The following is a 27534-nucleotide window of genomic DNA, read 5'->3' on the forward strand; positions in this document are numbered from 1 at the left end:
AAAAAAAGAATTTTTCTTTTAACTTTTCAAAAAAAAGAACAAATTGGGGAGGAGGCGGTAGGCAGGGAGAAAAGTGCAACAATGAATGAGTGGAAACCCTAAGTGTCTGTAAACGTTCATTAAATTAATTTTTTTAAAAAGGACAAATGAAGAGATTACTTATTTATAAGGAGCCTTGACATCAAGTTTTACCAGCCATTACCTATGATAGATTAGTTCAAAACAGAGAAAGATTAGAAAGAAACAAATTTTGACAGTGGTATGCCACTAAGTTTATAGGTATTCTTTTCCACTGTTGTTATGTGCCGTCGAGGCGACCCTATGTACAACAGCCCTAAACTCTGTTCTATCCTGTGCCAATCTCACAATCTCCGACACAACTACCCCCATTATCCCAGTCACTAAATCAATCCATCTCATCGAGGGTCTTCCTCTCCTGCGTTGTCCCTCCACCCTCCCGAGCATGATGTCCCTCTCCAAGGACATTGCAACATGTCCAATGTATGTCAGACAAAGCTTCAGAATCCTTTCCTCCAAGAAGCAGCCCGACTTCACTCTCTCTGGAACAAACCTGTTTGTTTTCCTAGCAGTCCACGGTATATTCAATCCTCTTCGACACCCCAGCTTCCCACTAGATATGATCAACTGTATTCCTTAAATTGTCTTTTCAAATTCTTAGAAAACTTAACTAAGCAATTTCCCTAATGTGTATACTTCATTAATAAAAAGTCCTATGTTTATTGTCAAGGCTTGGCTATGAAAGAATAACTTACAAAGGTCTGCATTAAAATGTCCAGTATAGATCTGAGTCCATTTTGGAAGTTTTGTTAACTTTGTAATTGTCATTTGTTAACTTAGTGATTGTTACATCAAAAAACTACGAAAAACATACTGTTTCACAAACAATGTAGGACCATAAGAACAATCAAACACAGCAAAGATTGATGAATCCTCCTTTCTAAAACTGGATGGCAATTAATTCTATATGCAGCTCAAGAAACTCATTTCTTCCCTTTTTAGTTTTTTTTTAATTTTATATTTGTTTGCATATAAGAGTCACATACACTGTATCCTATTAGGCATGTATAATTTTAACGATGTTCAGGGAAAATAACTTAGAGACAGCAAGTCACTGAGAACAGAGTTGGTTTACAAAAATATCCTTTGAAATCTTCTTAAAACCATACAATACTCTAGGTTAACTTCATACATGGGATCAAAGTGACAACATCACCTCAAAAGATTAGACAGCATGAATTCTTGTTAAGAGACCAGGGGAGAAATGACTCAGAAAATGATGGTGAGAATGGTAGCACAAGTTAAATAACATAATCAAATGTCATGAAATAGTAATGTGTTGGTTTGTGTTTTACTGTGTAGCTTCTCAATGACAAAAAAACTCAGACAAGGCTTGATTTAAATGTCACTTTGACTATATAAAATACAGATAAGTAAATTTAATTAAAATGTATTGAATTCCACATAACATAGTATCAAACAAATGGAAGAATTTTTATAAGTATACCTGCTCTGATTCCACATAAATGAGGGGAAATCCCATTTGTTTGGTCCAGGTATTCATCACAGCAGCTATGGGTTTACCACTGGCATTTTCTAAACTTTCCCAGAGATCCTCTAGAAAATAAATACAATGAAAATTTAAAGTGTTTACAATTTCATTTCCTAAACAAAACAGAAATGCTACTTAACTCTTAATATTGCAGCATCACCACTGTTGACCAATTATTTGGTTCCTTCAGATTTAGGAAACAACAGGGGGCAAAATACTCCCACTGCACCATTAAGTAAACTTTTCTATAAAAACTCACATGTTAAAATGTTACTAACTGTGCCAATTTATGTGAAAAATTTTAAGAAACAAGACAAACAGATGACTTCAATCAAGAAGACAAGTAAGCAAAATTGAAACCTGTTCAACATTGCTATTAATATATAATTCACACACATAAGCCTATTATAACAATTCAATCAACAAAAGTTTCAAATATTTAACACTAATTAGACTGAAGTAATACTGACATAGTCAAATATCATTAGTGGTAAGGAAAAGAAAGCAGGAATATAATATGTGATAAATATAATGAAATGTAAAAATAAATGTATATAATATATATAAGAAATGTGAGAATGGTGGCATACACAAAGGAAAAGTTCTTAATATAAAAGCTTCATAAAAGGTGACTTCTGATCTGTATTTTAATGATAAACAGTTCATCAGAGAGAAAAAAATAGAAAAGCATCCAGGTAGAAGGAAATAGTGCATGTAAAAATAGTAAAGTATTAAGACCTCCAAAGTCTTGCCAAGAAGTAGCACAGACTTTCCCTTGAAAGTTATGGGATATATCAAATATATTCAATCACTAGGATGATACATTTAGACACGCACTTACAGAAAAACAATTCACCTCAGTGTGAGAGGCAAAACTGAAGGGGAAAAAAGACTTCTTGGCAATAAGTAAGTAGGCAAACATAGAATTTCAGGGGTGAAATCAGGAAAGTAAGGAACCACGTCACGTGCCTTTGGGATTGCAGTGCAGCTTCTTTCCACTAGGCAACCAGAGCTCAAAAGGAGAGCTCCTTATTTATGATGACTTAACTAGATGGTTTCAAATAACACAATTTTATTTTATGTTCATCACATGGAAAGTTAAACATTTAGAGCAAAAAGACAAAGTCCCTTCTTGGGTTGGGTACTTTTATCCTCTTCATTGGTACATGAAATTATTAAAGATTACCTGTTGCAGCATTTTTCTGTTGGAATTTTGTTAGGTACATGTTCATTCCTTTCTTAAAGTCCTGAAAAAAAAACACAATTTTTAAAAATCCAAGAGTCAGATCTCATCATTTTTAGTACACACTTGCATATTAGTATTCAAAAGCAAATTTCTTGAGTGTTACATGTACATAAAACACTTATTTCCATTTAATGCCTACTGCCTTTTCAGAATACAACATTGAAGAAAAACTACAAAGAAAGCATCTGTGCCTTCTACCCTTGCTTTTAAATGTCTCTTCTTCCCTATCTCCAAATACACTTGCACATCACTCAGCTAAAAATCAGTATAGTCAACATAAAGAGAAAGGAAGGTAAACCAGAATATGGTATGTCCATTTATAGTACAGAAAAATATCTAGGAACTTATTCCAAATAAATAAAATAGTTTGCAAAACTCTACTATTTCACCATAAAAGAATGGACTATTAAAAAAAAAAAAAAGGCTTTCTTACCTTATCCCCAATGTAGTCATGCAGCATTCGGATGACAGATGCACCTTTGCTATAGGATATGGCATCAAATATCTCATCAACCTCAGAAGGATGGCCCACACTGACCTGGCAGACATTGTGATGAAGGATTATGACAGGAAGCAGATAGCCTGTAACACTGAATTACATAAAAAGCTTTCTAGGAAAACCCTTCTAACTCATAAGAAACTTTTACTGCCTTTTGCTCAGACATAATGCACCATTATTCATTATACTGCATGGTTATTACACACAAAAAATGGTCTCCCAAAGCCTTGGTTCTGGTCCTGGCTCACCTCTGCATTACAGATCTGTTTATTCTCAGGACAGAAAGAGAGAGATAAAAATACCTGATTTTCTCCACTCATTCTCCCATATTGCTTAATAAAAAGTTATTTTGGTGAATATGTAAAAGTACAATATGCTTGCCTGTACAAAGACTAAATTTTTCTAATGCCAATATTAAAAAGAAAGATTATTTAGAACCTATTATGCCTAGCTATTCAAGACTGAGACCACAGAACTACAAAAGCAAGTAAAGTGAAACAAGCCATGCAATTCTTTCTTCTTTTCAGAGTCTTAAGTATCCCTCTCACAAAGCACTTATGTCACTAAAAATGGGAGCAGTCAAAACAAAGACCAACAGGGAGAAAATGTGGCTCACTTCAATTGGATGACTGTTATCTAAGGCGTCAAGCTCCTGGGCCCGGGTATAATCAGCAGAAACAAACTGAGTCCAGATATCATATTCTGGGAAGCAGTGGTCTACACACAGATACTCAATCCAGGAAGCGAAGCCTTCATTTAACCAAAGGTGAGTCCACCATTCCTAAACAGAAAAGATGAAGATGCATAAAAATCCTGAAATGTTTTTCAATTCCACTAGTTTGAAAACTCAATGTCCTTTCTACTCCAAATCTAACAACCTAATGAATTATAATTAAAAACACTTAGTAAATCTTTTAACAAAGAGAAGCCTATCAAGAGATACCAGGAAAGGCCAATTAGTAATATTATGCCTGAGGGACATTATTAAAACATTGTTAAATATCTACCACTTTTTACTACCAAAAACAGAAAATGTGTGTGTTGGAGGGGAAATGAGACACTAAAAAATAAATCTGTCATGTGGGAAACGAGAACACAGATATATTTAAGAATTCAAAAAAAATTATAAAAATTTAGTTTAGTAAAATATTTCCTTTAAAGAAAACAAGGTTACCCAATGTGAAGTGAAAACTATTTCCATGACTGAGAAAATTAATTTTTGATTGACAGGTTAGACTTTTTAGACAAAAAAAGAAAAACTGTACTGCTGATACAAGGATTATGTGAAAATAACAAATGTCTTGGGGATAAGTAGTTCAGCTATGAATGGTATTTAAATATTTACAGAATACTACAATTCTAACTTAAGAACTTATAGGAGTGAAACAGATAAAGAATTATACGGAGTCACAGAAAAACCAATGTAAAGAAAGCAATGTATGAATGCAAGACAGGTGCCAAAGGACTAATGTGATGAAGAAAACAAAGGGCCTGTTTAAAATTTGAAAAGATTAAATATTTTCTCCATTAAGTGATATGTGGCTTTTTAAATGCTTTATGCTATTTAACGAGTCACCTCACAAAGAGAAGAAGAGTTGCCTCACAAAAGATAAGCCGGTGCAGTTAAACCCAACCTTCAGAATTTCAGTTTATGAAATCATCAACATATAATAGCTAGAATGTTATTACTGGGTGCAATTCAGGTAATTTCCAGGACATATCTGACAGAGTAAGACTGTTTGAAAGGCTTTCTGAAGCTGTAATCTTTACAGTTGCCTTTTCCTGTAGTCACTGAGTATCAACGAAGCACTTAAATGTGAAACCACTAAAGATCTTTAATAACTAGAATAGCTGCCAAAATCTAATATAAGCTCTTTAAAAGTAGTACGAGATAACATATTTCCTCTATTTAAAGATAAATTTGGTTTCAAAATAAGATTATAAAATTTAAAAGTGTTTTAAAATCTGAGTGAAAATATTCTGTTTGATAGGAAGTAGAAAGCTTGCTGTATAATGAGCAAGGAAAGGGGGTTGACTTTCTTTGGAAACTTTCTCAGACATGGTTAAATGTATTTACTTTCTTCTTAATTTATGTAACATATGGATTAAAGTAATTTCCAAGATAGGTTCTAGTCTACAGCAGCCTAAATGCTATGAGCTGACAGCAAAATCGTCAGTTCTTTTGCTTACTAACACGTTGCTGCACACTTTTAAATTGATGACCGTGCTTAGAAACACACTTGCCATCATTTGCGGCAATGTGTTCAGCCTGTGCTCTCAAACTCAAACACTGCTGGCTTCTACAGATGAAACTTATTTAGGATAAAAGTAAAAAGTCACAACTGATGGACACAGATAATTCACAGGAAACATTTTAATAAACAAAATTTTAATGATCTAGTTAGATTTCTTTAATTCACTTGAGAGGTACTCTGCCATTTGCTTTGCTTTTATTTCTCTTCAATTTCGATCTAACACTTCAGCAATGAAAAAACTAATCCCTAAGTACATTTTCAGCTTGTAAAAGACCATAGTATTTTTTACTTTTAAGCTAGTGAACTATGTAATAAATATGACTTTAAAAATACAGTTAAATTAGAATTTCACTGCATAAGTAACTCATCTCTAAGAAAATCTCTTTAGTTTCTTTCAAATTGGTATCTTGACTTCACCCTCCCCCCCGCCATTTGTAGGCAAATCCTATGCCTGTTTAAGAAGTATTTTCTAAGGAATGAAGGCTGTGTATAATATACTCATGATGAACACAGAGATTCTAATAAACACTTTTTAAGGGAGATCTTTAAAAATAATTTTTTCTTTACTCAACTGTTTTTTTAGCACAATGTTCCAGCCAAACCTGGATATTAATAGCCAAATTAATGTGCTGCAGGATGAAGATAAATATATTTGAGCACTTAAAAATATTAAATACCATAGTAACAAGATTTCCAAACCATTGATGGGCGAGTTCATGTCCCACAACCAGAGCAACCCACTGGCGTGATGAAGAACAGGAATTTTTGGGATCAATTAGCAATGCAGTCTCTCTGTGTTTAAAAAACAAAAACCAAAATAAAACAATAAAAGTATTACAATAAAAACTGGCATGCACAAATTGGGGAGATTCAAACAGTAAATGAGATAGTCAAGGTAGGCTTTGGAGATATCATTAAAATATTTCCTCAGAGCAACTTAGAAAAAGTTTCAGGAAGATTAAATATCATCACAATAAAATTCATACAATAAAAGTTAAAGATGACACAAGCTTAACTATCAGTTTGTTGATAGGTAAGCTTGCATTTTCAGAAGAACTCTGTCTTAGGAATTAGAGATTATTATGCCAAAGAAGAAAGAATTCTTCCATTAAAAGGAGAGGAAGAATATACTTCATAGTCACAAAAAGGACACTGAGCAGGTTGTTCAAAACTTAGTCCTAAGAAGGCAAATCAAAGAAGAACACAAAATCTTGTTTACGGACTCTGCTTTAAAAATTACATAACACCCCCCCCCAAAATTACATAACCCACACAAATGTTTATATTGTGGTGACAGACATGTAAAACTTCTCTGGTTAAGTGAAATTAGGGAGGGTTCTTCAAGTTGGAGAAACAGCTACAAAACTACTGGAAGGAAGAGGAGGTACTGAAATTAGAAACTCAGTTAAGAATACATCTAAAAATGCCAGGGATGCCAGATGCTCATTTTAAAATCTTACACCCTCAGATAGCAGTAGCACCAGAGGGTGTCCATACGCATTTCTGAAGTGTGCACAAAAAAGAAAATTTACAACAGATCATAAAGCCGAAGCTACTCAATCATGATTAGGAGCGAAGCCCTTTATAAAAATCAGTGCTTAAAAAGATAAGGCAGGGAAACACAATATTAACATACCTATAGGTAACAAGGCCCCAGTTCTCCATGGCACCTTTATAAAATAAACACAAACATTTATTGATATACTTACTCCTCAAAATCACAAAATTTAAGCTACTACAATTCAACAATAAAATGAAATTTACTTTACCAGCTGCAAAGTCTGCAATAGCAATGAGATCAATTTTAGGTAGAGGATAAGGAACATTGAAGTAATCCTTATAAAAAGGCAGGGTTTTAGCAGCAACCTATAAAAGTATAAACAAAAGTACTACTTGATAAATATTTTATTGTTAATTCATGTAGAAATCCGCAAAGGAATCCTGTTGCAGTCTAAAATATCTCAAGTTACTAGAAACTAACCCTCCAAACACTGTCTTTGCCCAGGCTTTGTAAATATCGGTCCCATTTTATTCCATTTCTAACTTGGTGTCAAGAATATCATTACATCTTTTCCCACCCATTCCCTGGATAAATTCCATTCCTATTCTTTTAGTAATTTTCTTTAAAATGTTACTGTAACACCAAGGTTAGTATTCTAAAATTACATAAAAAATAAAACCAAAGTGTCACAACAAATTATAGACTAAATTATAAACAACTGTACTAATAATTGATCAGAAATGTAAATTCCCCAACCTGGAGTTATGGACTGTTGGAACAATCCTCTTCAAGTACATTTACCTCTAACGCAAATTTTCCTTGCTCTGCTTTGCCAACAGGGGTGTAAACACGGACACAAACACCATCTTTTGACCTTGTTTCTACAAAGTCATATTCACCAACAACAAACGCCACCAGATATGTAGACATAACAGGTGTTCTGGCAAACTTCACTTCCACTAAATTTTCATCATCAGGGTATGGTTTTCGATCAATTACATTCTTAAAAAGAAAAAAAATTATTATATTAAGTATATTAAGAAAATCTGTAGGCTTTACTGCCTCTCTGCTTGAACCTGCTCATTTTTAACCTTATTTATATGGCGCTTAAACTGTCAAGATGTTTCTTTTCTTTTTAGAAAAACAAGTGAAAAGGTTTATTAAGGTATTAAGACAGAGGCAAAGCTACTGAAAGACTGTGCAAAAAGTGAAAGGGAAAAGGAAAGAAGATGGAAGAGGGGTAAAGGACCCCTGGAAAGACAAAGCTGAAACCAGACCTCACAGTATGCTGTCAGTAGAAATGGAGAGTAAAAGCAAGATGTTCTTTTCAGGAAAGAAAGTGATCACTCACATTATAAGGATTGAAGTGTTAAATGTGTCAGAAACTGACTGAAAAAGGAATCAACTTTTCCAGATACCTATCAAAAATTAAAAAGGAGCTCTGGTGACTTAGTGGTAAGGAATTGTGCTCCCAACACAAAGGTATATGGTTTGAACCAATCAGCTACTCCATGGGAGAAAGATGGGCAATTTGTGTGATTACTGCTTCTAAAGACCCACTGGAAGGTCAACTATGGGTTGGGCTCTGACTAGACAGTGCATAACAACAAACAACAAAATCAAAGAATACTAGTGTGTTTAAAATAAGACCCGCACATTTATTTTGAAGTGAAATAAGGTCAGGAGAGAATTACTAATATAAACATATTTGTGAAATCTGATACTTTAAAGAGAACAGATTTCTCTATGTATTCTCTGTATCAAAGTAGACTCCAAGAAAACCTAAGAAGAAATCTCTAATTTACCCCCCCAAAAAAGTGTAGTTGTTTTCAAGTTGTTTTCAAGGCCACTGATTCATGGTAATCCCACATGTGTCAAAATAGAACAGGGTACCAGAAAGTTTTCAATGGCTGAATTTGGGGAAGCAGATCACCAGGTCTTTCTTCCAACACACTTTGGAGTAGGTTCTAAACCACACTCTTTCCATTAAAAGCTAAGCATGTTAACTACTTGCACCACTGAGAAACTGTCTATATTTTACCTTTAAAACTCTTAATTTCTCTTTGACGTTCTCTTTCTTTCCCCTATTCAGGTTCTTAAGTTCCTTTACACTTTAACCTAATTCTTTTCTCCAAGACGACTTGCTCAAGAACAGACCTAATAAATTAATTTCCTCTTAATTATAAAGGAATATTCAAGTTTAATGCATCTGTCTCTTTTCTGAGAATATCTGAGAAAAAAACAAAAAACAGTTCTACCTGTGGAATTTCCTCCATCAAGGAGGACAAGAAACAGTTATTTTGTGGCACAGCAGGCTTCTTCTAGTTTCCTGTAGACATATTACTATAATCTATTGGCTATTTTCTATCTTAAAGAAGGTGTCACAGACAATAAACTGTAAGTGATGAATGTTTTCGCTATTTATGAATGAGATAAGTGATATGGGTAAAGAGAGCATATGCCAAGAATATAATCAGCCAATACAATCTAAATACATTTCATTAAGTACTCATATCTTTCCAATTAGTAAGGAAGTTGTATTTTTTTTTCTTCTAGGTAATAATTCTTTAAATTTGTCACTTACCTAGATCTCCAAATTAAAAGACAATCCTACTACATAAAGCAATTAAGAAAAATAAGGCCTATTTGGAATAAAGAAATCTTGACTTTTGTGTTATGATAACATAACAAGGATGGTTCTGGGTGGTTTCATGTTATTCTACCTAACCAGCAAACAAAATTGCTAAAAGCATATTAAAAATTTAAATATACTTACAAACACATACATACCATATTTGATAAAGCAACTCTGTCTTTAGGGACAACTAATGAAATATCAAAAGTTGCTTTGATGGCAGGCTCATCCCAACAAGGAAAAGCTCTCCGGGCATCAGTAGCCTTAAGAAAAGGAAATTACATAATATAAATTAATTAACTTAACAGGCGATTTCACAAAGTAACAGCCATCTCTCTTTTTCTAGCATTCACTCATTCTTTGCTGGACTTATTAAAATACTAGTTTTGCTAGTAACTGAAAATGGACTATTTCTTTCCTAAGTTGAAACGACATAAAGTGAAGAATTAATTACCATTAAAACTGATATGGGGAAAATTTGGGGGCATTTCTAACCCTTAAAAAAATAAGCTACAAAATAGCACATCAATCTAAAAACACCCTAAAATACAGCATACAGTGTTCACAGACATACTTAAAAACTATGATGGCTTGGTGCTGAGATGTTAAATGTAGGTCCCAGGCAAGCCACCTGGAAATGCCACTCTCCCGCTTACAAAAGCACTGAAGGCTCTTTTTTTAATAACTTGCTACAAACAAGGCCTGAATTCTAGCTTTACTTTTCACACTCCCCCCCTCCCCTTTTCTTTTGTCCTTTCATGAGAACAAAAACCTTCTTGGGACTTCTTTTCTAAACAGATACTAACAAAGGTCTTTGGTAAAAGCGGTGTGGGATTAAAGAAACTTTCGAAAAATGGGAATACTTGTATATACTTTCTCCTTAGTGCCAGGCAATAAGGTTGATGCTGACAAAAAAACAAACACAATCCTTACGATTGTCACCACACCAGCAAATGTACAGAGCATAGGAGAATCAATAACAGAACACTCTAGGAATTCAAGGCTTGGAAAATACCAGAGATTGTCCCTCTGGCCATTATTTAAAAATAAAAATATTGGCGAACTCTGGTAGCCTAGTGGCAAGAAACTGCCCTGCAATCCCAGAGGTGCACAGTTCGAATCCACCAGATGCTCTACTGGAGAAAGGGGGACAATTTACTCTTGTACCAGTCAGATCCAATTTGACGGTACACACACACACACACACAAATAATTTAAAAAAGAAAATCAATCTTTAAATGTGCTCTTTACCTGGGAAGGCAGTAACAGGAATAAAGATGAACACTCTACTAACTCAAACAATTAACTAGTTAAATTATATTTTTAAAAAATGATACATGAAATAGACATCTCAGGTGGCCTACTGGGTAGCAAACTCTGCTGCCAACCCAAAGATAGGTGTTTTGAATATACTAGCTGCTCCCCGAGATAAAAATAGGTTATCTCCTTTTGATGTACAGATTCTGAAAATCGACTGAGGGTCAGCTATGAGTCACTTCCAACTGATGGCAGTGAACACCACCACAAACAAAGGACTGGAAACTCAGCTGCTTCATCCATAGGAGTTGGCACTGCTAATCCAAAAGCTCAGCCTCTCTGGTAGTTCAAATTCACCTCCAGCTCTGAGGGAGAAAGGTGAGCAATGTCCTCACATGTGATTTACAGCCTCAGAAATGGACAGCAAAGAAGTTTTTTAACAAAAAAAAATTGTTACTACTTGATCTACCAAAATGGTCCTCATCCTTTTTTAAAAAAACCAGTCAACATCTGTTAAAATGAAATTTAATTATTCCATAGAACATTTCTAGATATTAAAAAACAACAACAACAAAAAAAAAAACCCCTTTTTAGTAAACTGGACAAAATCATAGACTGCAACTATTGACAAGATTATGCACCATTAAAGAAAGAATGAAAATAAGCAACTTTATAGTAATTTTCTTCAAGAAAAGAAAAGCAAGGAGAACGTAAATCATAAAAAAGAGAGAAATGATCAAAACAACTATGAGATACCATCTCACCCCAGTAAGAATAGCAAAATATAACAGAACAGCAAGCAACAAATGCTGGCGAGGATGTAGAGAAACTGGAACTCTTATTCACTGTTGGTGGGAATGTAAGATGGTGCAACCATTGTGGAAGGCGGTGTGGCGCTTTCTCAAAAAATTGCAAACAGAGATACCATTTGACCCAGCAGTACCATTACTGGGAATATACCCCAGAGAGACCATGTCTGCCATCCAAGCAGATATATGCACACCCATGTTTATAGCAGCTTTGTTTACAATAGCAAAGAGTTGGAAGCAGCCTAAGGGCCCATCAACAAACAAATGGATAGAGAAGCTGTGGTATATCCACACAATGGAATACTATGCAGCATTGAAAAACAAGGAACTCACACAATATTATTCAAAGTGGGTGACCCTGGAGGACATTATGCTGAGTGAAATATCTCAGTCACAAAGGGACAAATATTGCATGGTGCCACTGTTGTAGAATGGGTCTGACATCAGGGTGGGGGTATGACAGAAAAAACTGGATAATTATGTATATTGTATTGAAACAGATGAGGGAAAGAACAGATTAGAAGTGATATATGATTGAGTATTATGGTTAGCAAAGGAATCCAGAATTAAGGTTGCATAGAGAAGTGTACTTGGGGTGGAGGGAAGGAACATGGGAATTGTATACTAATGAAGGAATTTTTTTTTCTTTTCTTCTCTCTCCGGAGGGGGAAGCAAGCTGGTGGGGAGGGGTGGGCAGGGAGAAAATTGCAGCAATGAATGAATGGAAATCCAAAACCTCTGTTAAAAAAAAATTATAAATATAAAAAAAAGGAAAAAATTAATGTTATTAAAGTTATAAGAAAAAGAAAAAAAGAGAAATGAGTTTACACTATACAAATGAATAGTATGAAAAACAAAGCTGAAACGTTTCTAAAATACTCAAAGGGTCAAGTAAAGGTATATTTGAAGAACAGAGACACCAGAGCTTAAACTATTTTTATCTGATATTTTTGAAAGTTATCAAAACAGGACCAAATTGAAGATGTATTTTTTTGAGGCTTGATTTGTGCCCTCATATGTAATCAATTCTGGAAAATGTGCCATGTGCCAATCTTGAGAAGAAAGTGAATTGAGTTTTAGTTGAGTGCAATACTCGGATTACATGCGCAAGGTCGAGTTGGCTGAATGTGTAATTTAGGTCTTCTGCATCTTTGTTAAGTTTCTTTCTTTTTTTGAGTCATATGCTAAGTTTATTACAGAGAAATTATTGGAAAAGAAAAGCAGTAACTTTGGCTTTGGATATATTGAATTTAAGAGTGTAGTAAGGCAGCAAAGCAAAAACACAACATAGACAATTGGACATGTAAATCTTTTTTTTTATTATTAAATTTTATTAGTTTTAATGAACATTTACAGAGATTTTGGGTTTTCATTCCTTCACTGTTGCACTGTTTTCTCTACCCTCCTCCCCAGTTCGTTCTTCTTCCCCCCCTACCCCGAATGTCTGTTTTAATAGTCCAATTGCCACAGTGCTTGTCAAAGCCAGTTCTGATTAATCTCCTTTGTCAGTGGGACATGTAAATCTTGAGTTTTATATGTAAAAGTTTGGAAGTTAGGAACACGAAGATGATGAATAAGCATCTACGGTATCAATAACAAGAAAGTATAAATAGAAAAAGACAAGAGATACAAGAGCTGAACCTTTGGAAGTCAGGCCTCAAAATGGTTAATTGGATACAAGAAAATTCGGAAGTGTATGAAATACTAAAACTTAAGAAACAAATAAACAGACACATACATTTCCAATATGGTGGCCGAATGATACTAGTTTGAAGACTAAGGTACCCTGATTCAAGCTATGGTCTTTCCAATCACTTGCTATTCATCTGAGAGCTGGACAATGAAGAAGGATGACAAAAAAAGAAATGATGCCGTGGAGCTGTGATGGAGGAAAAGAGTACTTTCTGAATATCCCATGGAGTGCAGAAAAGAACAGATAGGTCTTGGAGAAGGTATGGTGAGAGTGCTACTTGGAGGCAAAGGTGATAAAGCTTCATGTCACATACTTTGGGCATATTGCTAGGAGAAGCTATGCTTTGGAGGGGGACATCATGCTTGGAAAGATGGATGGTCAGCAAAAGAGGGGAAGATCATCACCCAGATGGACGAGCACACAGGAATGAGCTCACATGTGCTGGAGAAGATAAAGATGACAAAGGATAGGGCAGGGTTCAGATCTCGTGTTTATACGGTCAGCGCGAGTTAATTTTGACTCCTTGGTACCTAATAACAATAACAACAACAGTATTTAGCTCTTACATATTCCCAGAAAAGTTAAGTTTCTTTTGAGTTGACCTATCCTTTGATGAGAGTATTGTATTAAAGTCTCCCACAACTAATGTGGTGCTATTTCTTTTTCAATTCTGTTAACAAACTGAAGCTGTAATGGAGAAAATTTTGCTAAATTACAGAAAGACCTGAATCTGAAAATGGAATAGGGGACATAGGGACAGTATTACCAAGTACCAGGCAAAATTAATGTAATATGAACATCCAGAAATTTTCTTTGAATTTTCAAGGTCAAAGAAATAATTTTAAAAAGCAATAGGGGAAAAAATATGAAACAAAAAATTCTCCCTACAAAGGGAAACCAAACATTCAAGCCTGGGACTACCCCCTTTAACAAAATGAGATGCCAAAAAACTTTGCAGCAATATACATAAAAAAGGAAAACTTTTAAGTCAATTGACTATCCTTCAACTATAGTTGAACAAATGGAATTTGCTACTAATTGTAGCAAGGAGGAACATGTAACTTAGGAAATCATGGTTGGGAAAATGTCTCAGTATGAGTGCTAAGAAAGTAACTTATTCAATTTGAGTTTGTTTGGGTTAAGTGAGGGAGAGTTAAGGAAGCAAGGACTCACAGCAGAGGGTGCTCTCAGAAAGGGAGAACAATTTTACGTATTACACAACCTTGCTTACAGAAAATAGAGGATTTAAGATATGTGCTGCAGAAGATAAAAAAAAAACTAGTCTTCAATATAGATTACATCTAAATGTGAAAAGACAAAAATTCACACCACAGGACGAAAAGGCAACATCATGACCAACAGAGAAAACATTAAAGCTGTCAATTTCATTTAGCTGGATCCATAATCACCATTCAAGGTAATAATAGTTAAGAAATCAAAAGATGTGTATTGCTTTGGAAGAATCTGCTACCCAAGTCCTCTCCAAAGTGCTGAAGAACAAGAATGATGTCCTTGTCTTGGAGAAAGTTCACATAGGGTATTTCATAGAGGCAAAGATGGTAAAACATCATCTCACACTGGGCATGCTGTTAGGCGGAACCAGTCCTTCGGGAAAAGATACTATGCTGAAAAAGGTCACAGAAAGAGAAAGACCCTCAAAAAGATGCACTGAGAGTGACTATAACAATGGGCTGGAGCATGTCAGAGAGCATGAAGAATGTGGAGCAGAGGGCAAGGTTGAGATCTGTTATGAAAAAAAGTTGCTACGAGTCAAAATCAACTTGTCAGCACCTTACAACAAGCTTAGATGAAAATTATGAAGTGGCTTTGTTTTTGTCTTATTTGGTCTTAGAAAAACCTTGTGTACGGTTGGCTTCTATTATATTATGTTCAATAAGAAAATGTTCAATAAGCAGAGTCATTTAGATGTGTTTATCTACCTTGACCTCTGACCACACACCAAACTCAATTCCATATAGATATAAATGTGAAAGTTAAATTACAGCCATGACAGTAATGACAAAACAAGTTATTTGGAGCTAGCCAACTACCAACACAATGACAAGTAATTTGGAGATATACTATAACAATCATTCTTGTATGAAGAAGTGCTCAAAAGGACTAGAAATGAGCACTGAAATAATTTAAATACAAAAATGAAGAAAGCCTGAAGCCTTCGTATTGATTTTACTTTAACATAAAACAAAATTGTCTCTGTTGGACTAATTTTGACAACGATGTGTCAAATGCATTAATGGCTGATTACTCAATGTGGACAGAGAGTGGGGTGGAGCTCCCAGATTAAAACAAGCTTGGAAGGAGGAGTGGCATCCACTTCCATAATAGCTTGCCTCCGGAAACCCTATGAACCTGGAGAGAGGATGAGAGACACCCAAGCGTTGAGGACTCTCCTTCATAGAGTCGCTATAAGTAGCCTGCAACTCAATGGCACTTAACAACAACAACACTAGACTAATAAGCAACATAAAGCGAAATGGAGGAAAGACTGAACTTGTGAAGGATTTAATTTACTTGGACCCACAGTTAATGCCTATAGAAGCAGCAATCAGGATCAAATAATGTAGTGCATCGGGCAACTATGAAAGCTAGACACTGAATAAGAAGCTTATGAAATAACAGATACCTCTGAATTATGGTATTTGTGAAGAATATACCCAGAATTGTCAGAAAAACCAACAAATCTGTTTTGGAAGAAGGGAAACCAGAATGTTTCTTAGATTAGAAGAGAGCAAAACTTCATCTTATATACTTTGGACATCAGGAGAGTCAACCACTAAGGGAGGAGGACATCATGCCTGAAAAAGTAGAGGATCAGCAGAAAAAGAGAAAGACTGTCAACAAGGCACACTGGCACAGGGCTGGAACAATGGTTTCAAAAACAGTAGTGACTGTGAGGATGGCACAGAACTAGACAATGCTTTGTTTTGCTACACAAAGAGTCTTAATGAGTCAGAACTAACTCAGTAGAACCTAACAATAACAATGTTCAATAACAGACAACACTCCTGAGAAGGCTCTAAAATACTCTATGGCCTCAACCTGAAGCCGCTCCCAGAAAAACACAATTTTCAGTGAAACACTGTTATTGTTAAGTGTCAGGTCAAGTACATAGTGACTCTATGAACGTGAACTCTGTCCTATCATGTGCCATCCTGACCACCTTCCACATAACTCGAGCCTATTACTGAAGTTACTGTTCAAACTTTAGATGCCTATAAAGTAAACAGAAATGCCTGAGAGGAACATGTTTCTTAGAACAATCAATTATACAAGATAGAAGGGACATAATTTATCCAAAAGAAGATTATTTAAAAAGGGGGCGGGGGGAAGTAAAGATTGAGAAGGTAGGAAGGCTAAGAACGAACACCCAAAAATGGAAACTAGGAAATGTTGGTTGCAAACAGGGAGCACTGAAACATCACAGGGAATGCAATCAGGATTATAAAGCACTTTATGCACACACTGTCAAGTAGGAAACTAATTTGCTCTACAAATTTCACCTAGAGAAAAAGAAAAATTAAAAAAAAAACAGAACGTAAATAGACTACAACACCTTGAAAGAAAGATACATCAAGTAGAAAATTCCATCTAAAAAGTTTAGGCCATAGGTGCAGAAATAAAAGCCATCAGTTGTTTCCATATTAACTTGTTATATACACTGAAAATTATAGAAATAAATGTACCTAGCCTCAAAGAATCACCCCAAATTCACTCACACAAAGGGCAACCTTTTTCATAATGCCTAACTGAAGAATGGTAACATTTTACAGATAAACAGCCCATACCTACCTCAAATTGTGTGACAGCAGCATAGCGCACCTCGCCAGAAGGGGTAGTATATTTACTTCTATAGAAACCTTTCATTTTGTCATTCAGCTCACCAACAAAATCTATCTTTAAGGTTCCTGTACCTGTGATTGAAGAGAAAATGAAAACTTTTTTATAGAAATATTAAGTATAAATTTAAAAAATAAGTCCTCAAGATACAACATTATATTAGATTTCATGAATTATTTATAATGGTAATATCATTTCATCCTTTATCAAATACTTATAGGGGCACTGGAGAGAAGAGAGTATACTGTATGTATTAAAGTAAATGGAAGACTAATCCTAAACTAAATGTTTAAACAGTCATGTTAAAGTGGCTGCTTCAAAAATTCTTTATTAACTTAGTCTTCAACTACCAATACATGAATATAAATACAGGAAAGAAAATTAACATCACTAAGCACTTGACACATGCAACTGTGCATGGTGCTTTTTTCCAAATGCTGTAGATATGGCCCCATTTTTTTCTAATGAGCAAACAGGTTGAAAAATAAGCTAACTTTCTTAAGGTCACACAATAAATAAATACCAAGGAAGAGACATAAATTTAGGTCTTTTGTTAATTACACCGTACTGATTTAATTTATCTTTATTTCTTTTAGATAATTTCAGGAACAAGAAAAGAAAGGTAGATAATTACCACCTAAAACAAGAAATTTCTCTGATCCAAACAGAGCACTCACCCTATATTTCTATATTTATAAATATCTGATTAGGAATGGTACATAAATCAAAGTTTTATAGATATTTCAATAATTTCAAAACTTAATAAAAATAAAGATGCCTTTAATCAAGAATATTAATACAAATGCAACCTCAATATACATAATATTTTTATATAAAAATAAAACCAATTTAGTTAAAAGTGAGTTATCTGTGAGTATATATACTTTCTTTCATAATAGAAAAATTAAAATAGGAGCATCTGCTTAACTGGCACAGGTTTTCCTCTGGGAGTTATGCATATATTCTGGAACTAGGCAAAAAAATGGTAGTTACACAACAGGATAAAAGTATTAAATGCCACTGTTTTTTTAACTATAAAATTGTTATTTTTAAGTGAAATTTCATCACAATAAAAACAAATCTCAGCGAGTTCTGGTGGCCTAGTGGCAAGAAGATGCACTGCAATCCTGCAGGCGCATGGTTCAAATCCACCAGATGCTCTGCTGGAGGAGGGACAATCTCTTCCTGTGCCAATCAGGTCCGATTTGATGGTATACAACAAGAAAAACAAAAACAAAACCAAAAAACCCTACCAAAACAAATCTCAAAGATGCTTTCTATTTTCTCTAAAAAAAAAAAAACTAATATTTTTTCAAAAGCAGAAATATTCACATTAATAAAGTTTATAAAAAAGGTCTATCAAATTATTAAACCCCAAAAAACCCCAACCCTACCTTTAGGAGGAACTATCTGATGGAATTTTATGTTACAGTTCCATTAGTGGAGCTGGCTAATCGGTTTTCATTAAGTCATCTGTTAAGTAAGATACCTTTTATGTAAGCCATATTCCATAGTAAATCTTTCAAAGTTTCCTACTTGGAATAAAAGTGGATGTAAAACTCATAACTAAATAAGAATGGCTGTTTATACTTTTACTTGTTAAATCTCCAAGGCCTTCAAGCCACCACAAAATATTCACTTCGTTTAAGTGGCATACTAAAAAAAAAATACAAAAGAACTGGAAAGGGTATTTACCTGAAATTCAAACAAAGCACAAGTTAAGGTTTAAAAAACAGTAACACACAACTTGTGTCATATTGTATAATATTAATTACAAGATATTTATTAATATAGCAGAATTTTAAGGGGAAATGGAGAGAGATTGGCATGTTATAGAGGGAGTTTTGCAGCTAACCCAAAAGCCAAGTCTTTCTGGATGTTCATTTTACATTTTTGTTCAGTCACTGTTGCATGTTTTCTTCCCTCCTCCTCTCACTGGCAGTTTAAATGCACCTGTCAGATCTTTTCCTGGGTGATTTACAGACTCAGAAACCAAATGAAGCCTCAGTCATGAGTTAGATATGACTTGATGGCAATGAGTTGAGTATCATATTGAAGAATTTATTGCCAAACTTTTTTTTTTTACAAAAATGCTATTCATACACAATTTATACTTTTCCTCTATTACTTCACTCTTCTCCAACACCACAACTCAAAGGCATCAATTCTTCTGTCGTTTTCATTCATAGTCCAGCTCTCAGGTGCACAGCAAGTGATTTCCTATCAGTCAAGTAGTGAGAATTTTTTTGTTTTAGATCTTCCCTCCTTCCTTTTAGTTAGCAAGGTTGTAGTTATCTTCCTTAGATCCTGATGCCACAATCTTTCACAGAATCCAGCTTCCCTTACTCAATTCTGACAAAAGCCTCTTAATCAAGGTATGTGTTTCATATAAACACAACTAATTAAGTATTCTGGGACTCCCATTCTTCTTACTGTTAGCCATAATTTGTTATGATTCACAGAGTCAAATGCCTTTGCACAGTCAGTAAAGCATATACAGACATTAATTTATTTGAAAAGGAAGTGTGAAGGTAAAAATTGTGTCAATTTGACTAATTTTCTGGTTGGGCAGTTGATATGGACAATATACCCTCAATGTTTAATGTCATGTAATCATTTCTTTGATGGGATTTGCTATAAGTGGCCAACTGATTGAGGGATAGTTTTATAAAGGGTGTGGCCTGCAGTAAGTAAGTTAGATCTCAATTTTTCATCTGTTTCCTCATCACCTTGCTTTCTCAGACCAATGGCATGCCCTGCCACCAGCATCTGCAAGCAAAGGAGTAATTTCCTTCAGATAAACCTCTCTCAATCTCTCTGTCTCTCTCTCTTGCAGGTACACATGCGCATGCGCGCGCGCGCGCACACACACACACACACACACACACACACACACACACACATTATCTATATATCCATTCACTGGAAAGGGACCTCATGTTTGGGAAGGTGGAGGAGGGTCAGTGAAAGAGAATAAGACCTTCAATGAGATGGATTGACACAGTGATCACAGCAATGGGCTCAGTATGTCAGAAATTATGAGGATGGTGCAGGACAGGACAGGGTTCATATTTGCTATTCATAGCTTCACTATCAGTTGTACCTGTCAACAGTACCCCCTTGTTGGTTTTGCTTCTCTAGAAAAGCCAGCCTAAAACAGGGAGTAAAGGTCTTTACATTTGTGTTACCATTTCTTATGGTCTCCTGTTCAGTCTTCAAAATCTAACACCTGCTAGTGTTTCTCCATATAAACAAATACCTTCTACATGATAATCACCATATCTGAGGAAGAGAACTGCCTCAGTTGATAATCACCATATCTGAGGAAGAGAACTGCCTCAGTTGCAAAGCTTATAAATCTTGATGGATTGTCCCATCTTTCTCCTGTAGAGCAGTAGCAGTTGGTAGGTTTGAATGTCTACCTGCCGGTTAACAGCTGAGTGTGAGAACCACTGCACAGGACTCCTTATGAAGTTGTTAGGTCTTAGAATAATTATGGTAACTTAACCACTGTGTTAAAATGGTGCCAATTTTAGGGAGAAAAAAAATTAAGACACCTCACAAAAGAAGAAATTGAACTGAAATAATGAAAACACAAGCAAAATAAGGCTAGACCCAGACAGCTTTATTAGTAAATTCTACCAAATATTCAGAGATGAGCTAACATTAATCCTATTCAAATTATTTCAGAATACAGAAAAAGATGGAATGCTCCCAAATTCATCTTATGATACAAATAGAACCCTGATATCAAAGCCAGGCAAAGAAAAATACAGACCAAATATCCCTCATGCAAAATTCTCTACAAAATCTTAGCTAACAGAATCCAATATCATTTAAAAAAAATCATTCATCATGATCAAATAGAATTCATACAAGTTATCCCAGATGGTTCAACATTAAAAAAGCAATCAATGCAATCCACCATGTCAATAAAACAAAGAAAAAGAATGACATGATCATCTCAATTGAAGCAGAAAAAGCCCTCTGACAAAATTCTACACCCCTTCCTGATAAAAATGCTCAACAAAATAGGAATAAAATCTCTCAATAGAATGAAATGCATATATATATAAAGGAAATGCATATATATATACACACACACATATACATAAAGGATATGTGTGTATGTGTGTGTGTGTGTGTGTGAGTGTATAAAATCAATAGCCAAATTAATGTCATTGGAGAGACACTGAGCGAAAGCATTTCTCTTGCCAATGGGAACAAAACTAGGTTGTCCGTTACTACCCCTGTTATTCCATTCATTTTTTTTATTATTTGTGTGTACCGTCAAATCAGATCTGACTGGTACAGGAGGAGATTGTCCCTCCTTCTCCAGCACAGCATCTGGTGGATTCGAACCATGAGCCTCTGGGATTGTAGTGCAGCTTCTTGCCACTAGGCCACCAGAGCTCCCCTCCATTCAATTGTATATTGTAAGTCCTAGACAGATCGGTATGGAAAGAAAAAGAAAAAGCACCCATATTGGCAAAGAGGAAACAAAACTCTATCTTCAGATGATATGATACTATATAAAGAAAAATTCATTACGAAAATTACTGGATCTAACTGTGTAATTCAACAAAGTAGCAGGGTCCAAGATTAATACACAAAATCAATTAGATTTCTGTACAGGAATGGAGAGAACTCTGAAACAACAGCAGCAACAACAAACTCCACAAAAACAGAACATCACCATTTATAATAGCCACTGAAAATATGGAATATTTAAGAATAATTCCAACTAGAGAAATAAAAGACCTTTACAAAGAAAACTACAAAGCACTACAAGAAATCTACAGAAATAGGGAAAAAAATACACCAATCTCACAGACTGGAAGATTTAACATTGAAAAAATGGTAATACTACCAAAAGCAATTTACAAATATATAGCAATCCCTATCTATACACTGTCATCAAATGACTAGTAAACCACAGATATATCAACTTTCACAACCTTGAGATAAGAAGAACTAGATGGTACCCAACTACTGACCATTTTTCTTAAACAAATCACAACAGAAGATCCTGCATGGAGAAGGCAAGAAGTATGAGAATAAAAGTACTAACTGATCTGACAGAGGTTGGTGAAATGCCCAAGAATATGTAGGACTCTTATTCATTCTTTGAATTTACAACTCCCCTCATGGCTCAACTTTCAGCCAAACAATAGACGGATATATATATATATATATATATATATATATATATATATATACACATGTATACATATACATGCATATATACATACATGCATACATATATAAAATAAGGAGAATAGTAACACCAGGCAGGCACTCTCTCCTCAGCGTAACCAACCATGTAAGTTCAAATGAAAAGCATCTGCTCAAAGATAAAGTTCAGTAGTCAGGAAGGGTGGGACAGGATTCATGAGAATCAAGAGTGTGAAGAGTACAATTACACTGCATGTGTTATAATTAATGTTATAAAACAAAATGTATAGGAATGATTGGATGAAAACTAATCTGTCTTGCAAAGTTCCACTCAAAAATAAGCCTCAGTACTAATTTTCTTGGGGTATATTCCAAGCAGTGGAATAGCTGGGTCATATGGAATTTCTATGTCCAGCTTTTTGAGGAAACGTCAAACTACTTTTCAGAGTGTTATATCATTTTATAATTCCAAAACAGTGTATAAAAGTTCCTCTTTCTCCCCACAACCTCTCCAGCATTTATTACTTGCTGTCCTGTTAAATTTTGCCATTGCTAATGGAGTGAAATCGTATCTCATTATGGTTTTGATTTGCATCTCTCTAATTGCCAATGATTTTGAGTATTTCTTCGTGTGTTTGTTGGACATCTGAAAATCTTTGTCTGTGAAGTCTTTCCATGTCTTTTGCCCATTGTGTTATCAGTCTTTTTCTTGTGGAAGCCCTGTAGGATTCTGTAAACTTGTGATAGCAGATCTGTACACCAATGTACATAGCAGCATTACTCACCATCATAAGAATATGGAAACAGCCCAAATGTCCAATCACAATTGAATGGATTGAGAAATTACGGTACATTCATACAATGGAACACTACATAACATGCAGATACAATGATTTTGAAAATTACTATTTAACTTGGGAGGATCTAGACAGCATTATGCTAAGCGAACCAACTCAGTCCCATAAGGACAAATACTGTATAAAAAAATAGAAAGATAACGAGTAAAACATGTATGAGGGCCTAAGGAGGGTAAGGGTATGAGCAGAGGGGTGAGGATGGGCAGGGAGGGTAATCATAGCATTGCATAATTTGATGAGTAGAGGGAGGGTTGGGGAAAAGAAATGGGAAAGATCCAGTGTGAAAAGCAATGTATATGAACTTTCCAAATAAATAAGCAAAGAGGTCCTGAAGCATTAGTAAAGGAGCAGTCGAGAAATCAAAAAGACATATGGCATTGGTTAAATCTGCTGCAAAAGACAGCACTTTAAAGTGTTTGGGGTTTTGTTTTTGTTTTTAAAAAAGGCATTAAAAAAGTAAAGACATAACTTTGAGAACTAGCATATTCCCGATCCAGGCTATTGTACTTTCAATTGCCTCATATGCGTAGAAAGTTGGACGATGAATAAGGATAGACCAAAAATGCACTGATGCCTTTGAACCACTGTCAGCAAATACTACTAATTATAGACTGCCAGAAAAATGAACAGCTCTTTCGGAAAAAGTAGCCAGACTGCTTGTTATTCTAAGTGAGGATTGTTAGGCTTTGTCTTATGTTCTATGGGCATGTTATCAGGAGCAACCAGTCCCTGGAGAAGGACTTGGTAAAGTCAACTACAACTCACAGCAACCCTATGAACAGCAGATGTCCTATTCTGTGCTGTGCTCACAATTTCTAATATGCTCCAGTTCATTGTTAAAGTCACTGTATCAATCCGTCTTGTTGAGGGGCTTCCTCTGTCCCTCCACCCTGTATGATCAGGGTGCTCCTTAGAGGCAAGAATGGTGAAACATGTTGTCAGGAGAGGCTAGTCTTCTTCTAATAGATCATGCTGGGAAAGGTTGATAAAGTAGAGGGACCAGGGCAGGGGGAAGAGAAAGACTCATAATGAGATGTCTTTAACAATGGGTTCAAAGCTGGCAGCTGGCTCAGAATCTGGGAGGATTTTGTGCTGCTGAACATGGGATTATCCTGAGTTGGAATCAAAGCAAAGGCACTTAAGAAGTTCAGCAACCTATCCTTTTTAGAGAAACATATTCAAGTCCTTTTGACCACTTTTTGATTGGTTTCTTTTTGTTGCTGCATTGTAGTTCTTGGAGTATTCTTTATTATAATTATTACAGTGATACACACAAATATACATTTCACCAATTTCTGCATGCACACTTCAGAGTCTTTCATTTCATTCTCCAAGTTACGAAATTTTTTTCACTTTGTTCTCAGACTCTCCCACCACCATTACCATTATTCAATTTCCTCTAAACAAAAGTCTTTCTCGTCCCTTCTTTCCCACTCCTGATAATTTTTAATTATTTTTGGTTTCTATGTATTGCTGATTTAATCTACTGCATGAAAGACTGGTATTTTATTTGTCCTTTATGCTTGACTTATTTTAATTCTTTATATATTCTTAGTATTACTATCCTACTGGATATACAGTGCCCAATATTTTCTCCCACTCTGTGGACTACTTCTTTGTTGAACAAGTTCTTTGATGGACTAAAGCTTTAAAATTTTCACGAAGTTCAAATATATCTGTTTCTCATGCTTTTGTTTTCGTATCTAAGAAAGCAATGTCAGAAACTAGGTCCTGAAGCATTATCCCTATTTAGTTCTAAAACAGGGTTTGACCTATTTTTTTTTTCTTTTTTAGTTAGTTTTCATGTAGTGTGCATATACAAAAGGAATGGGTCCTAATTTGTTCTTCTGTGTGTGAAAATCAAGTTGTTCCAATGCTATTTATTTCCAACACCATTTCCTAAAGAGATTATTCCTTCCTCATTGAATAGATTTAGCACCCTTGATGAAAATTAATGATTCATTCCTGGTCTTTCAATTTTAGTCCACTGGTCTGTTTGTCTATCACTATACCAATACTGGACTGTTTTGATTAATGTAGTTTTGTAGTATGTTTTGAAATCAGGAATTGTGAGTCCTCCTACTTTAATTTTCTTTTCAAGATTGTTTGGTTCTTTGGGGCATCTACAGTTTCATATAAATTTGAGGACTGGGTGTAAAAACAATGAGGCAGGAATGGGAGAGGCACTGTCTGAGCTACATCAACTTCAAGGGGAAGAATTCCCATTAACAGTATCAAGGACAAAGCTGATTCCTATGAGTTCAGACATGCCCCCACCCTGCATACCAATATCAACATCAACTGTCCCTGAGACAGTACTCACTGCTGCTCTATTGTTACTATAGATATCATCAAGTCAAGTACAACCCATAGAGACTCTATGAACAACAGATCTGAACCGTATTCTATCCTGTGCCATCCTCACACTTCCTGACACATTAGAGCCCATTGTGACAGTCACTACTGTGTCAATCTACCTGGTTTAGGGTCTTCCACTCCTTCCCAAGCCTGTGTGCCTTTCTGAGCATCAAGTTCCTCTACAAGGAATAGCCCCTCCTAGTAATATGCCTGAAGTATGTGAGGCAAAGCTTTATTATATTTGCCTCCAAAGAGTACTCTGGCTGTACCCTGATCTTCTAGTAAGTTTATTAATTTGATAAAATGGCCACAAAGAATTTACAGATTAATACAATTATGGGGCTTATAAGAGAAATGTGCAGGCTACAATTCAGTTTGGAAACACTCAGAATATAATTCTTGAACCTGGATAGCCACTTCTCAGGTTTGGTCAGAGGCAGGTCTCTGACTTAAAGCCTTATGGTCTTTGCCTCTGCCATGCTCAGGCAAATAAGACAAAGCTTTTTTAGCTCTGCCAGTTATACATTACCCCACTCTGCCAGTAAGCCTAGGTCTGGTGTGCCTGACTCCAGCTCTTTTTGTCAGATCTTCCTCAGCTGTCTCACATGGCTCTCTACCACCTCTGCTATTGCTACCTTAGTTACAATGTCTTGATCTCACTCCATTTCTTTGTTGCTACTTGTCTCCCTTTCTGGTTTGCAGAGTTCCAAAGGATACAGTCTCATTATTTCTTGATGGTACTGAGATCCCATTTCCTTCCTCACAGCTTCCGTCTTTTAGGCCTAGCAGGATGATAAAACTAAGGAAACCTCCACGTTAGCGTTCTAAACATCATATTTACATAGTCTTATCCAACCATGTGGTGAGCATTACAAAACTAATGCCCAGAAAAGCCAGAGCAATTCATTCATTCATTAAAGCATTCATTACTAGCTTTCCCATTTCTACAAAGGCTGTTAGAATTTTGAAATAGTTAGCATTAAATCTTTGTAGTGCTTCACAATATTAAGTATTCTATTCCACAGACATAGGATGCTTTTCCATTTATTCAGATATTCAATTTTTTTCAGCAATGTTCTATGTTCTAATGAACTATGTTCTAGTTTGCAGTGTACAAATCTTTTACCTTCTGACTACATTTATCACTAGGTATTTCATTCTTTTAGATGCTATTATAAATTTTCTTTTTAGATGTGTTACTGCTAGTGCATACAATTTTAATTGATTTAGATGGCTTAAGTTAGCATCTTTTAATATACACTCATGGCAAAATATTTATTTTTACAATAATCAGACACAGAAAATACTAGAGTTAAAAAAAAAGGAAACAAAGACCTCCAACAAGATCAAAATAAAAACTCCTATTTAAATTATTTCTAAAAATACTTTTCTGTTAAGGCAACAGGTATTTCCAGCATAGACACTGCGGAAACCAGAGAAAGACAGAAAACCCACTAATTATGTCAACATTCAGCTACAATTCAGATGAAATATGATTCATCATCTTGTACATATAATTTTTTATTCCACCTTTATTTTACAATATAAAGACATTACCTATACTATTAAGAATTCATAAGCTTCCATTTTAATTGCTATATACATTTTATCATATATAATAACTGGTTAAATAATTCTCTGATTATTAGATAATTAGGTACATCCTAATTTTTTTTATTATTATTTTTATTTTCTCTGTGTGTGTACCGTCAAATTGGATCTGACTGGTACAGGAGGAGATGGCCCCTCCTACTCCGGCAGAGCATCTGGTGGATTTGAACCATAAAACTCTGGGATTGCAGTGCAGCTTCTTGCCAGTAG

At 35.2% G+C, this 27534-nt stretch overlaps 1 protein-coding gene across 2 annotated transcripts in view; it reads right to left on the reverse strand.

Moving 5' to 3' along the window:
• Nucleotides 1–27534, reverse strand: part of NPEPPS (aminopeptidase puromycin sensitive) — an 89228-nt gene that overhangs the window by 22201 nt on the left and 39493 nt on the right. The window contains exons 3-12 of one of the 2 annotated variants that reach the window (XM_006889360.1): nt 17276–17397; nt 9862–9969; nt 7873–8073; nt 7340–7436; nt 7207–7240; nt 6248–6362; nt 3932–4096; nt 3250–3354; nt 2757–2817; nt 1526–1635 (exon numbers count right to left, since the gene is read on the reverse strand). In XM_006889360.1, coding sequence (XP_006889422.1) covers nt 1526–1635; nt 2757–2817; nt 3250–3354; nt 3932–4096; nt 6248–6362; nt 7207–7240; nt 7340–7436; nt 7873–8073; nt 9862–9969; nt 17276–17397 — 1118 coding nt within the window. The remainder of the gene's footprint in view (nt 1–1525; nt 1636–2756; nt 2818–3249; nt 3355–3931; nt 4097–6247; nt 6363–7206; nt 7241–7339; nt 7437–7872; nt 8074–9861; nt 9970–17275; nt 17398–27534) is intronic. The other variant, XM_006889361.1, reaches the window with a different exon arrangement.

Source organism: Elephantulus edwardii, unplaced genomic scaffold (assembly GCF_000299155.1).
Source record: "Elephantulus edwardii isolate Elephantulus edwardi_28Jun2011 unplaced genomic scaffold, EleEdw1.0 scaffold00077, whole genome shotgun sequence".
Classification (NCBI taxonomy): Eukaryota; Metazoa; Chordata; class Mammalia; order Macroscelidea; family Macroscelididae; genus Elephantulus; species Elephantulus edwardii.